Raw genomic sequence first — 15,235 nt, forward strand, 5'->3', positions numbered from 1 at the left:
CTGCCAGAATACCTGCAGGGCCTTCATGAGACACTCAATACCAAAATCACTTGAGCGTAACCCAGATTCACCCATGTTCATTAGTGTTCGCCTAAATGTAGGTCCCGGATCAAACTGTGGGCACAGTCGCTGGAAACACAAAGAGATCAGGAGATCTGCACCTCAAAAATCCTTCGGATCCTCACACGGTTTTACAGGGAAATGAAATGTTCCCATCCAAGAATATTGAAGGATATTTCCAGACTGTTCAGTGAATCTCCTCCAAGTACGATGTCATTTAAAAAGGAAATAGTACCCGAAATCCCACCTGAAATCCTGTCCCTTTATTAAATAAATCAAGTAAAAAGTGGTACATCACTGTATACTGTTACATCAGTTTTAAGAATAATGTGTGTGTGAGTCATTCTCCTGGAGTAAATATTTCACCCCTTTTACAGAATTAATTTGCAATGGAGGAATCTATGTTAGAAAATGAGTTTTAACATGGTTTCTTTAATGTTTTCGATGGGATAACCTATTATACGTACCTTGTTGTGACTATAGTTCATGTTTATATTCTTAACTAGCAAAACCAATAAAACACAAGTCATAAAAAAACAAACTCCATGACCTACCGAGCTGTTTCTGCCACTTTTCACCCAATTAAATATGGCTTGGAACAAGTTTTCCCTTTCAAATGAGGACAACACAGTTTGTAAAGTTGTTTGGCTTTGCTACATATACTAAAATTGTGTCTTATATTGTTAGGTTTCATAAAAATATTAATAATTATTCCAAATTTGGGGTTGTTTTGTAGCATTTTGCCATATTACAGTATGTTTTGGCCAAAGCTGTAGTGATTATGTGCTTCTAGATTTTGTCTGGGTTTTTTTTCTTGTTGTTTTTGCTCAGGCTTGCAGAAGTCTGCCTGGAGTCATCTTTGTTTTCATGTGCAGGAGGTTTTAGCAGGAAGATGAGGCTTTTTCCTGGGAGTCGGTGTTGTTGCAGTGTCAGGCGCGGCCTGCAGGTGGCAGCAGATTTGCATGATTTCTGGTCCCTGAAGCACTCAGAAGAAATCATCACATTGATGTTGAAAGAATTGAAACTTGTTCAGACAAAGATGTGGGCTCGTTTAGAGAAGTGGGGTGGATGCTATCATGTGTCTGATGGTGTATATTCCAGCCATTCCTTCTTTTTATTTCATACTTTAATGCAACTTTTGTTTTTATGAATCAAACACAAAAATCTCTATCTTGAATATCCCACTGTGACCTTCAAACCATCTGTTTTTGCTCATTGTTCCATATATTTGTTAACCCTTTATCATTCAAGTGAACTTATTTATTAAGTTCTGCATTTCCTTGTTTTTTAGGTTTTTTTTAAACAAATGACAGCAAATTGATGAAAATGGTGGAATACGTTTAACATTGAAGTATATGCTACTGTATGTAATATAGTTAGGCAGTGGAACATAATATATATGGGTACATAATGTTTTACAGAAGGGTTTCTCTTGCAAGAATTGGTGGAATAGGTGGAATATGTATGTATTATATTCAGTTCAGTGCATCCTAACAGATTTTATTACATCATTTTGGCATAATAAGACATTTACTCACACTGACTTTACTGTTTCATAAACTCTTGCTCTATAAAATGTTTCACTGCACTGAAAACCTATAAAGCTGTTCTTTGGAACTGGCCAATGCAGAAAATATTCAGTTTGCAATCGCAGAGAGCCAACTTTTTAGGGATTTGAAGATGAGCAAGCGAGAACAGCATTATGACTGCTCTGAGAAGGATTCCCTGTTTTAGGATCAAACCGACGACTCGTGACCTATAAAATTGTTTCACAGACGCCTGTGTGAGAAGCTTTGATTTGATTGAGCCTACAAACACTGCAATTAATGCACTGAAACCTTCCAAAAAAGGTTTGTGGAGGCTGGGTGTGTCTGTTGACTCAATTGGACTGAATTCTCTCCGATCAGATCGTCCTGTTTACATGTGCACTGGGTAAACTGATCTGATTGATGTGCAGGTTTATTTGGACCAAAAGTATCACATGGTTCGGCCAATGGATGGACTGTGATGGGAATATAAACAGGATTACACCTTCTCCAATCCCAGTGTATACATGATGCATTTAATCAGATTGCTTCCTCCTGTATTGCCTCAAACATTACAGTGAATGGAAGACATTCAGAAAGCTGTAAAAGAAGTGATCTGCTTTTTAACGTGTGTGTGCTCAGGGACCATAGTTTGTAAAACATCATTTTGAGTGGAGGAGAAGTTCTTTTTCTCACATGCTTACACTTTATTCTTAAGCTGTTTCACCATTTTCTTGCACAATACCATTAAAATCTAGTGTAATTCACCATATTTACCATAAATGAGTATTTCCTTCAGTGTGTGGTGAGACTTAACAGACAGAGTGTCTGCCTCCATCTCCTCAAGCAGCTTTAACTTATTCCCACAAACTGCTTTCTCCGTTTTATTATGATTCTCCCCCTTGTTACCCATTTCGCTGCATCATCCATTTAAAAGTAGGTGAGTGTGTCAGCAGCTGATGAAATATTTACACCAGCCACCAGTGAGAATCTGAGGAATTAGTTTGCATGCGCATTTATCTTGCATAAACAAGCCGGTGTACTTCAGGTTCTTGCTTCTGGGACGAGTTAATTAAGGAACGGTGGTTGCCAGGGTTGTCCTGCTTGTCCTATGACGCATGCAGTGTTAATGGCCCGGGTCAAGAGAGCAGGGATCGTTCATTTTTATGCGTCTGGATGAGCTCAGAAAGATGACTGCATAGGCTGAAATCCCAGGGCAAAAGGGGGAGAGAGTGAGGAGGGAAGGAGAAAGAGAGGGGGAGTGAAACACCGTCCGCAGCAGTGTGTGGGTGAGTGTGCGCCTCTCTGTTGGTCGCAGTTGACAAAGCATGCCGAGTCAGAGAAATGACTAAGCTGTGCGAGCGAGGGGGAGGGACTGAGGGGAGAAGTGAAAGTGAGAGATGGCGAGGCTGAGGAGAGAGAGAGAGAGAGAAAGAAAGAGAGAGAGGGAGAGGGAGAGGAAGCAGGCAAGAGCATCCTCATCCTCCAGCAGAGTGAGGAAGGAAGGAGGCTGCGAGTCGACGCCCTGCTCGAGCTGAGCGAGCGGCTCTCCGCTTGGTGCACTCCTCCCTCATCCCTCATCCCTCCATCCCTGCTGAGGACAGAAACACCTCCTCTGCATGTGTGCTGGCGGTCAACTTCAAGAGGATAAGTTGGACTGCTGCACCTGCCCGGAGCCGGACGTGGGCTCGTCCCGGGGGGCGCCATGGGATGCACCACCAGCGTGGTTCTGCTGGAGAGCCTGCGCTCCATCCTGGAGAGGAACTGTGTTTATGTGAAGGGGGCGGTGGAGCTGGGAGTCCTGGAGGAGGACGAGGAAACACTGAGTCTGAGGGGGTCGCAGCTCTGGATTCCCACAACAGCTCTGGTAAAAGAAGAAATATTTTCACTGCATCATTTCTCAATCTGTACCGAGTGGTTGGTTGGTTCTCTCAGTTGTAGCTTGTTATGAATGAGTTTCGATCTGTATACTGGCACAGTGTGTGTATTTCTGAACAGATTGTGGAAAATTTCCACTGGCTACAGTTTGAATTCTGCCTTCTTTCCATATCCCTCATTTAGTGGTTTTCGTGTCGGGATGAAAATATGAATAATTTACCTATATAGGGGGGTAAAACTGTGCAGATCAGCAGAGTTTGGGCTAATAATCTTGCTAATAGACTCCCCTGAGCAACAAGATTTTCCAGCAGATATTTTCAGCACCCCCAGATCCCTCAGTTTCCCGCCGATCACCATCAAAAAGTCACTTCTCTTTCCATACCTCCAGGAAAGTTGTTTTTCCTGCAGCTTGGATTTATGCTTTGCTGCATTAAGCTACTTCCATCATGTTAGTTCCATTAGCCAGCAGGCTGCCTTGTGTTCAGGTCAAAGAGGTTTAATGGACAATCAATGGAGAAGGGGGGGTTAAAATAGGGCTGGTGGTATAAGAAGTCAAGGGCGCTCACTGTAAACCATTATCACTTATGAATGCAATGTTTTCACTTACAGCCATTAAGATGGGAATGGCTTCTGGCAACCATTACCATAAAGGCAACCATGGTCCAGGAATATCCTCCATTAATGTGGAAGTATTTATAGAACCGTTTTTTCACAGTGGAACATAAATATCAGTGAGAATGCATACCTAAAAGTATAATTTTTCTTTAATTTGGACCTATACATTAACCTGTAATAATATCTGTATTAATCTGAATGCCCTTGATGGTTGCATGTTCGCTGTTATAACGCAGCTGTTTCATAGTGAATTGAAAATTATCAAACAAATCATCATCATATTTGGACTCAACACGTCTTGGAGAGCTCTTCATGTTCCCCAGTGGTGCACACTGTAAAAAGTTGGAGAAACACAGATTTTTGCCCAGCATTAGCATTTTACTGACCGTGTTTAACCCTTTGGAAGTCATTCAAATATTGCTGAGGTGTTCAGATCATTTTCCCAAACAGAACACATGAGTTTGATAAACAATACAAGCAATGATAGAAAATCAAACTGAGACTTGCTCTTTGCATGCTTTGCTGCTTTTCACCTCTTTTTTAGGGAAACAAACCCAGAAAATCCATGTGTGCGTTGTAGCTTCAGTCGCTTAGTTCTGCCTCCGGGATCACTGACATCATCAAGACTTTAAAAACTCACATCTCCAGTATCACATTTAACGCGGTCCACATGTTTACCACCTGCACAGTAATCACTTGGTGAAGTTTAACGCACGGCGGCTGCGTGACACATGCAGCGAGGTTTTATGCCAGCAGCTTCCTTGCATATGTGAAAGGGAAACACCCTCACACTTTCTCCCGTAGTGAAGGTCTGCTCCCAAACATTACGTCAACACACCCTTGTGCAATTCTCCCCAGGCCTGCGCGACGCTCTTAATTTGCGTGCGCGTGCGCTCCTCATGGGAAGGGCGTGGAAGGCTCACATGTCCTAATTGCTTCAAGCTGTGTTAAAAACAAACGGACGCCCCTTCCTCTTTTTTGCCTCGGCTTCTTTCCTGAAAGCCCCTTCGCAGATGGCCCCGAAAAGCGACTTCATTCAGAAGTAGCCACATCCTCGCGGTGTGGCTGGCGCGGCACCAGCGATGGCTCCCGCGAAGCGTGACCATGGTGCGAGGAGCGCTGGCCGAGATGTGGGTGAATGTTAGCGGGATGACCTCAGTGCATCCCTGACAAGAGGCTGATTATCACGCTGAGCTGGTGACGCTGTCACTGGGGCCTGCGCCGCTCTGCAGGGGCGACGCACACTCAGCACTCCATCAGGGAGCTCAAGTCTTTCAATCCTGCTCAACCCACTGACTTTACATGAGCGGCACCAACTTTAAATTCTAATGGAAACCAAGTAAAGACTGACCTTTGTGATAGTCTTTAATTTGAAGTAGGAAGATTACGACAGTGGTCACTTTGAGGCAGGGCTGCATATCTTATCATATTTTTCATATAATGATATCAACTGAACATTTAAAATACTGACTGCAAATTTTCCAGAAATTGAGATTAAATATTGTATTTTCCAGACATTTAGTTTGTGAGCTTGTCATGTGACCTACTAGAAAAGTGGCTTATTCTAAATATACATGTACATACCCTCTCGGACTGCTTCATGTCAGTGTACGACAACAGAATGCTGCTACAGTACCACAGGAAAACCTCCAATACCACTCTATTGGACTGACAGAGCCGTCCTGGTCTTTACATGTGATCCCAAAGACGCTTTAGCATGAGAAGTTGGAAATCAAGGCACGTCTCTGCCTGCCTCTGAAGTAAATGAAGCCTCCCGGGACTTTTTGAGATTTTACAGGATGCATTTCTTGCTGCCCTTCGAGCTCAGAGTCACATGTGTGATCATGATAACATTTGTCTCTTCAAGGGCAGATTAGTGGTAGAATATTATAATCAAGAGATGTTTACATTTGATTCAGTGTTTGGAGTTATTTATTCATCATACATAACACTTTTGGATAATATTAGTCTTGTCTTCCAGTGTGTGTATCAGCATCAACACCACAAGTTCAGAACTGACTCCACAAGCATTCATTATTCATGAAGTTACACATATAAAAAAAGGCTGCACTAGAATCTGAGATGGATTTTGTGGATTTGTTACATAAAGAGTTTCTTACGCATAGTCAGGTTTTTATCAACCACCCAGACAAATTTCAAGTATATTGAGGAAATCTTGATTCTTGATTTGGGAAATGTATTTTTAAAAAAATGCAATCCCAATAATTTGGTAACTGTATAAAACTGAGGCCCATTTTAAGGCTTTATTTCACTGCTTCTATTTTCCAGATGTACCCTCAAACACTGACAGAAGATCCTTAAAAAAATATATCAGATGCTTCCTGAAATACATCCACTATTAACCATCAACGGCATTCCTGTGTTTTTCAAACGGATGTGTGTGAATAGTACATCTCAGCTAGTCTTTTTGAAGTACGGTGGAAAGAGCCTATGCTGATGATCAGCCAACCCTGCACACACACACACACACACACACACACACACACACACACACACACACACACACACACACACGCTATAGAGATAATTGGGTGAGTGTTGAATACTAAAGTCTGTGGCTATTAAACATCAGTGTGATTTGGGGTGGGAGAAATGGAATGAAAAAAAAGAAAAATCCCCTCCGAAATAAAGGGATTTGCATAAATTTATTCACAGTAATTCCTCCTGAAAAAAACTTCAAATGTCATCGTTGTGAAACACGCGCTCCGATGGGAAACAGCTGAGCCGAGGCGCCTGCGTTACTCGGCGATTAAAGACGAGCGATTGTCCTGAAGGAGAGTGTGTGTGCTGCATGGAGAGGGCCGGATAAAGGAGGGAGTGTGTTTCCACGGAGCGGATGTAGTTCAAAGCCGAGTGTGAGCGCGGTGGGGTGCACGACTCCGTCAACACAGATCAAGTTTAAACACTGTCACAGTAGTTGGAGCCAGTTTGGAATCTGCTGATCTGTGTTTATGTCTGTTCAGAAATGACCTCCTCAAAAAGCGGCATTGAATTTTCAATAATCCTGAATCTAAATTTAGCATGTTGATCGTGACTCTAATACTATCCTTAAAGGTGGACTTGAAGATTTAAAAAAAATAATTTGACCATAAGCCATCATAACTCTTCAAATTAGGTACACTCTCTGTTACACCATAACATCATAAGCAATTCTTTCATTAGTTAAACACAGACTGTGGTGGGGGCGTCTGAAAGCTATGTGTAATTAGAAAAGTACTTAAAGGTATTTTAGCTTCTTAATACTTACGTACAGAATATTTAAGGTGAAGATTTCAAGCTCTGATCTCAATCATCTCCTCAGCTGCTTTCTATTTCGGTCGTACATACAATAGGCAGGTGGGGCCGTCCCATGACGACATGATCTCTGGGCCCCTTCCAACGTTTTAATGGGGGAGTGGTTGAGTTCCTCTCTCCTCCTACACACACACAAATCACATACTGTACATCCAGACGCACTCACACACACACATGTCCACACACTCTCACAGCTGCACAGCTGTGAGGGTGGGAGGGGCCCTCTGATGAGAGACAGAGAGAGAGAAAGCTGGAGAGGGAGGCTGGTCCGACGTGATCGAGCGCCGAGGGGATCTCACAGAGCCGTCACAACTTCCACAGACCGAAAGCAACGCCGTGCCATGCGGCGTCCCACCTGGCTGTAAGCCGAGCAGGATGCAGGGCCGCGCTGGCAAAGCCCCCAAGAGGGAGATGGTGATCGAGTCTCCGCAGCAGTACAAGAGCCTGGCTGAGATTGAGGCGGAGGTGGAGGCTGGGTCACAGGTGGCAGCGGTGAGTCTGAACGGTACCATCCTCTGAGAAAACTCCGCTTCACCAGGCTCCCGCTAAATGGGACCGATGTGATTCGATTGTTTGAACAAGCCTCTTATCTCCCAGATTCTCTTTTCAAGACCGTCTTTGAAGATTTTTTAAAGAGGTTGGACGGAAATGGGAAATAGCAGCTCGAGGGTACACCTCTCCAGGGGGTTGAATGTTGATCTTTTTTTAGGAAGTGGAGCACTTGTGGCTCCTTTTGTTCATTAGCTCTTCCTGTGCCTCAAAGTCGGAGAGTTTGACAAGTGGGCTGCAAAGCTGGTGAGGTGGTGAAGGTGAAAAGCCTGATCCTGAACTGTTCAGATATCTGTCATGTCATTCTGTTGTCCTAAACATGTGAATACTGCCATTTCTTGTCATTTAAAAAGATCATCTCTCATCAGCTCAATTACAAACTAATTTGCAAGGTAATTACATGGAAGTCAGACAGTTCACAGCTGCTTGTTGTTATATTGTGTCTGGCCGGGAAACGTCCAGTCAGAAATCAGAAGGGTGATTTTTCACCTTATCAGATGACATTTGACATCCAGGAGGCTCAGAGATCCAGAGCGATATCAATCCCACGTCATGGGGAAAGCCAGCCGCATGAATCAAAATGTATATCTCCAGTCGGACGGCTGTTTAATTTTCCTCGGTTTGTTTTGTGTCCGTTGGACTCAAACCAGGAGGCCGAGCCAAATAATGTGTTTCACATGAAGGTCGTGTGACCGCATTCCCTGGAAACATGAAGCCGTTCAGAAACGTGGCTTGACAACTCTGTTTTTGACTGAAGCGTGTCTTCGATGGAAGATGAACCCTGAAACACTTTCTACTGTCGCCAAGAAAACTTTGAAAATATTGATTTTTGTGATGAGAAATTTATCTTTGACGCGTCGATGTTCAGACATTCATGCTCTCCTGAGGATAATTCAAGACATTTCATTTTTTCACACGTTCAGAGGATGAATCGCCTCACGTTGGTCGTCTCCCTGCTTTGTCTTTGTTACTACAAGTTTTTCTAATAAGAATGCGGTGAGGAGTGATCGACCGTTTGCCTTTTTCACCAGCAGAAGACTCCTATTTGCCTGTTATGTGAAAATCACAACAAGTGTGAGATATTCCTGTACTAGACAATCATTGTCAGCATTTGATGAATCGGTTGATTTCTGTTGTCATCCTTCTTTGTCACTACTTTCATTTATTCATTTACTTTTGTTGTCGCCTGATTTATTATATTTTTTTAAGTTTTCTTGATACGTTTTGGAAATGTAGCCTGCTGAACATGATAAATCTTTTTACTTCAGCTGACGACTAACCTTTTCTCTTATCATCACTAGTAGTTTTTACATTTAAAATGTTGAGAAATATTACTCATGTGTAAGTACAGAAATTTGTGGTCTCGTGAAGTCGTTTGCACGTGCACGTTTGTAGCTGTATTCAGTCTCACGACGAGGAATCAATGTAGATCCTCTTGCATTTTCTCTGTTCACACCAGAAATCAAGTTTTCAGATACCACGAGAACCCCTTCACTCGTCTGTTGAATTTGTGGGAGCCGATCTTTGTGATGGTATTTGTGGTCTCCAGAGGACAAATCGTGTATCTTTGGTTGTCTTCTTACTTTCACAGTCTTGCTACTAGAAAGCCCAGGTCTTTGTATTTTGATTGAAACTTTTAACTTGTATTTTCATGTGTGGACCCAAACATTTGTTCAGCTTTTCATGGTCTGTCGATCACTAATTCCAGTGATACTCTTAATTTTTCTTAGTACTGAGATGATGAATCCATGAACTTGATCTCTTGTATATTTTTTTTGCAGTTAAACACTGGAGAGTTTGCCCACATCTCTCACACTTTTACACTAAAAAAACTTTAAAAAAAAACAAGCAAACAAACGCGTCCTACAATTTATGGAAGCACCAAATAGTGAAAGTGCTCTTGAATCTTTCCTCTGGTGCCGTTATGTGGTTGTAGGTTGAGTTTTAAATAGATAAAAGCCTTGTTTATTTCTTTGAAATGTTATTAAGCAGAGACAGTAACACGTGTGTCACATGTGAAGATCTATTTTGTGAAGTCGCAGGCCGGCTTTTCAAAGCAGGACACACTGCAGGAATCCCGTGGGTCTATTTTGTGGAATGTTACAGCTGATGTCTGGTGTGCCGGGAGAGTTCAATCTCAGGATATACACTCTGCTATCTCACTTACTTCCAAGCACCGCTGACTACAAACTCCCCTCTCTTATGATGTAGCATAAGGATCCGCTTCGGCTGTATACCTTGCAGCAGTCGACGGAGGTAATATGCCCTCCTTTAAATTCTTACAGGCTTATCTCGTTCAGGTTTTGAGTGTGAGCTCATGACACTGTGACTGGTACAATAGCACACACGGGCTCCGGCTCAGCCATTCATCCCTTCCCTCACCCACACACCCAGCATCTCCTCCTCTCTTAACCCACATTCATGGCTGTGCTTGTCCCTGTGTCTGCGGCCATCAGCCGCCGTCATTCTCCAAGAGGACAATGGCAATTTGTTGTCCGGGCAGTGTGAATAACACACATTTCCCTCAGTAACAGTAACACGATCCACACACTGATGTGTTTGTTACCTGTACAAGTTTTTTACAAGCTGGACTGATGCCGTCTTCTCTTCTTGCAGGTGAAGCCAAAGATCATCGAGCCTCTGGACTATGAGAACGTGCTGGTCCAAAGGAAAACTCAGATCCTCAGCGATGTTCTGCGGGACATGCTGCAGTTCCCCACCGACGACTTCCAGGTGAGAAGAAAGAAAGAAAAACTTGAATAGTTTGTCATTTGTTTCACTTCACCCCCTTTGAGAGGTCAGTTTGTGGCTGCACAGCTCCGACAAAGAATGGCAATAGATTTCCTTTTTGTTCCCCTTTCCGCTAGTGGGTGAGGCTGGAGTCCAATTACACACACTCAGTGTAGCGTTTAAACACACTCAGTCCTGATAATAGTGATGTTAATAAAAAAGAAACGCTAAAGTGAGAGGTTGCATGAAAGGTTTGCTTTTTCAGCAGAAAATCATGAAAAGCTATTGAGCAAAATGTGTATATTTATATATATATATTGCAAAATTGCAACATTTAAAATCTACATATCGCAAAAGACTGAAGTTCAATAAATGCATTTTGTTTCACTTCATTACTCCAAAATTACTTCATGCTGGTGGCAACAGGCCAGAAACCAAAAGTGCAAGAAAATGGATGAAAAAATAATTTATAACAACAAAGTGGAAATGGCTGCTGGTGGAATCTGCAGACACACTTGCATCTGGTTGTGAATGGGTTCAAAAAAGTAGCAACTAAACACTGGCCACTCAAAACGGGATGATGACGAGCGGCTCTGAAAAGCCCGACCTCACCTGGTGACCCTGTCAAACACTCACACGCTCCGCTGGGTGTCAACATCACATCCCAGCGGGGGCTGCTCGGCTGTAGGGGCAGAAGCAGAGGCCACAGTGTGATGGTATTAGGAATAAACTAGAGCAGGAGAGTGCTCAGAGGCAGCGGGGATAGAGGACTGAACAAGAGCACATAGCAAGCTGATCCACACACTGCAGACCTGGCGGTGGGAGATCACTGCAGGAAGGTAACGTCTTGCCTTCTCTCCTTTTAACTCGGCCGCCGTGAGAAACAGTTCACAGTGCTGTTACAGACACATAGTCCTATCAAAGTTCCCAGTCGCTGCTTCCAGACTATTTCACAATCGGTAGATGATGGGTGGGGTTCATTACAAGGCTGTCTGCAGTGTGTGTGTGTTCATCTGTCTAACCCACCATATGTTTCACATCAGTGGGCTCAGGGACGGAAGAGAAGGGGGGGGGGGGGGGGGGGGGGGGGCGTCCAGACACACGTGCTGCACATGCACATACACATACACAAACGCAAGGTGGACGGAGGTGAAGTGTTGCCGAAAAGGGTCACGTCTTGTGTTTTATGTGCCGCAAGTGATAGGATTTCTCATTTGCACGAGTCCCACAGTCCTCGTCTTCCCAACCACTTCAGCCACAGCCTCTATCTCTAGCTGGAGTGTTTAATGGCTGCCCGGCATCGCCCGCTCGGCGGTGCGGCCTGTGGGAACATGCTCCCCTGACCCGGTGGAAGCCATCAAAGCCCGGCTTTAATGGCTGTGAAGGAATTCTGTTAATTGGCAGCCAGCAGTTCCTGTTCACAGCTGACAGGCAGTGGTGTGGTTGAAGCAAGAGTGGCGGTGTGTGTGGAGCGCTCTGTCGTCACTGAGCTGGCAGAAATGCAGCTCAGACCTCCAACAACTCATACTCATACTATGTAAGTTCAGCTTGATATGTTAGTATTGATTGGATTCTGTGTTTTTGCATCAGTTTGTTATTTCTGACTGGTTTCAGAATTGTTTATCTATTATTTATGGCTGTTTTGTGTCTCTATTTATGTTTTGGTGCTTTTTTTTTATCATTTTGATTTTCTTTATTTGTTTACTTCAGATTTTATGTGTATTTGTGATTGTTTTGGTTTCACTGTGGTAATTTCATGTTTCTCTGTGGCGACGTCATGTACAGTTGGAGCTGTTTGCTTTGTCCGTGTTGCTAATTTGAGTCTCCTTGTTGTGGTTTCCCATGTATTCGTGGCTGATTTTGTGCGTTGGTGTTTTAAATGTCTGTGGTAGGATTGTGGACATTGTGATCATCTTTGGGTATTTTTTGTTTTGTTCATACCAAATCTTTTTGTGGTACTTTTACATTAGTAGTAATTTTGTGTCTTTTCTTGAAGGGTTTTTCTCGCTTAGTGGCTGTTTTCTTTGTTTTTTTGGTCACTTGTAGTCTAAACATGGTGGTTTTCTGTGTGTTTGTGATTATTTTTGTATCTTTTTGGTCTTAATGGTTGTTTTACTTTGGTTTTTGGTCATTATATTCTTTCTTTGTGGTTATTTAATATCTACTTGTGGTTGTTTTAGTTTCTTCAGAGGGAAAGTGAGACATTACAGTATCCGACTTTGCATTTCACAAGTATGACATGATTCCTTCCTCTTATTTAACCCCTGCACACAAATAAAACAAAATAAAAGTGAAATTTGATGCTCTGTTGTGCAGCTGCAGTAAAAGTGAAAAATTCCACCGTTTTTCTGTCTCGTCAACATGAATGACTGATATTTTCCACCATCGATTCATCATATTCACAGGAGCTTTATGTGACGTGTGTGCAGATCAACCAGCACCGAAAACTCAAAGCCCTCTTGAATCATGCTGGATGGCTACTTTAAGACCTGATTTGTCAAATCAGGGCAGAAGTTCATGAACTGTAGACTCTGATGAGCGTAAGAATAAAAGATTTAAGACCAAAGTAGGTCATTGTACCACTGTTTCCTATACTCATCTTTGTGGCTTGAGTAGAAAAGCAGAGCACTAAGTGGCCGCAGTGGCAGCAAAAGCATCCAATAGCAGGGAAGACTTGCCAGCCCAGCAGTGTTTATGCCCTGAGGCGCCTTTTGCTCCTCCGCTATGGATCCTCGCTCTGCTTCTATGGTTGTATCCATCTAATAAGGCTGGCAGGGGAAAGAATTAGGACCTTAGGAAGCAGAGACTAATTCTTTTCTTCCCTTTGAAACCTTTAATATCCACTTCGCTCGTTATTATGACACAATCCCAACATATAAAACCTGCACATGTCCTCAGATAAGTTGTCCCACAGACACGCTTACCAGTCAAACAGTCGTCTTTGTGCCCAAGTAGATCTTAAAAGATATTCTTTCTACGTGGTTGAACAGCAGGATCTTCTATATTTGGTTCTTGATCGGCACCTCGTAGCACAAAACACTGACGTCTTTGTCCTCGTCATCAGATTGTGTCACACCTGCACCTCTCCACATTTAATTAGCAGATTCAAACAGTCTCATCCAACAACACTTTCTTTCTATTGAATATATGAAATCATCCCAGGCTGATGCAGTTCGGTCATTACCGATTTGCGAAGGAATCAGCGTGCACTCATTTTGTGTCTTCCAGCGGATGGCTGATGGCCGCCAGGTTTAGAAATGCTGCTTACCTCGATCTCTGACCTTCCTTTGAAGGAGAGTACAAAGAGGAGTTTCATCTAATCGCGAGGGGCAGCAAAAACACCGGCGGAGCGAAGTGGCTGTGTTGTGTAAACGTAGCAGCAGGACGGCTGAGCGGTGCCAGTCTGTTTTTCATGCCTGCTCCCTGTGTCTCTCCTCAGATCTCCACCCTGCGGCGCCAAGGCCGGACCCTCTTCTCCACCGTGCCAGAGGCTGCCGAGAAAGAAGCTCACTCCCTGTTTGTCCAAGAGGTAAAACTAACACCGGCCTGCTTTTGTCTGTTCTTTATCCCTCCATCTGGGCCAAAGCCTCAACCGGTGCGTCTTGACCGAAGCTCGCCTCCGTCCTTTTGCTTGGAGCGCAGCCATGCCTGTTCTCCCTTCAGGTGCTCCATCAGATTCTGGAGTTTCACTCAGATTTGTTTATGGGGTGCCAGGCAAAGCGCAGCTGATTCGATTCCGCAGAAAGTGAGTGAAAAAGGCAAACATTAGCGAAATACTCACGTGATATAGAAAGTAGGGGAAACTGATATGTCCAAATTGGTGCTGTTAGCCTTCGAATGAACCTTGGATGGCGTGCCCCGCCCGCCGTGGATTGGCCACAGATGGAGCAGTTGAGTGTTGGTTCACGTCATGTTGTTTCAGAGGGCTGAGGTCGGCTGGGGTGGGGTCTGATACAGACTGATAGGTGATCGTCCCCCTCGAGTCCAGCCAAGACTTACGTCATAACCTCATCTGGGCCAGCTGGGATGTTTGCTGCCTGAATTTATTTTTCCTCTCTTTTCGACCCTTTGACTCTCCTAACGTGTCTCCTCTGAATTCGCATGAGCGCATGTTGAAATGAATGCTCCTGCTGCTGTTTGCTTAGCTGCATCTCATGTTTATCTTTGTCTTCACTGTAGGAGCCACTTCAGATTAACCTTTTCAGCTCTGAACAACACAAAACAAAAATCTGGTGATTCCTCGTGGTGGGACTCAATTAAGAAAGAACAATCATTCATTTAATTCTAAGCTTTGGATTTCATTTTGTGTGTTTTGTTTAAATATTATTGTCGGAATAGCCATAACGCTTATGACTACATGTTTAGCATTCTGTGTTCAGCACAGCTGTGCTCTTATCCAAGCTGTCATCCCAGTATTTTAAACTGAAACTTTCCTCCGTTTCATCATCATCATTTGCTCTGCTACCGTCGGGATTATAGCTGAAAGATGGAGCAGGAATGGTCTTCAAACTGCCACTTTAATGTAAATTACCATTGAGACCAAAATCAGAGCATTAATACTG

At 43.4% G+C, this 15,235-nt stretch overlaps 1 protein-coding gene across 3 annotated transcripts in view; it reads left to right on the forward strand.

Annotated features, from left to right (window-relative positions):
• The window catches only part of dock9b (dedicator of cytokinesis 9b), a gene marked incomplete at its 5' end in the record, with an annotated part of 43,880 nt that overhangs the window by 6,050 nt on the left and 22,595 nt on the right, over positions 1-15,235 (forward strand). The window contains 3 exons of one of the 3 annotated variants that reach the window (XM_080492878.1): positions 3,292-3,453; positions 10,560-10,676; positions 14,113-14,202. In XM_080492878.1, the coding sequence (XP_080349004.1) occupies positions 3,292-3,453; positions 10,560-10,676; positions 14,113-14,202 (369 nt within the window). Of the gene's footprint in view, positions 1-3,291; positions 3,454-7,769; positions 7,887-10,559; positions 10,677-14,112; positions 14,203-15,235 lie in introns of those variants that run through there. The other 2 variants (XM_080492879.1, XM_080492880.1) reach the window with 2 other exon arrangements.

The sequence above is a fragment of the Lipophrys pholis genome (genome assembly GCF_963383615.2).
Source record: "Lipophrys pholis genome assembly, chromosome: 23".
In the NCBI taxonomy this organism is placed as follows: domain Eukaryota; kingdom Metazoa; phylum Chordata; class Actinopteri; order Blenniiformes; family Blenniidae; genus Lipophrys; species Lipophrys pholis.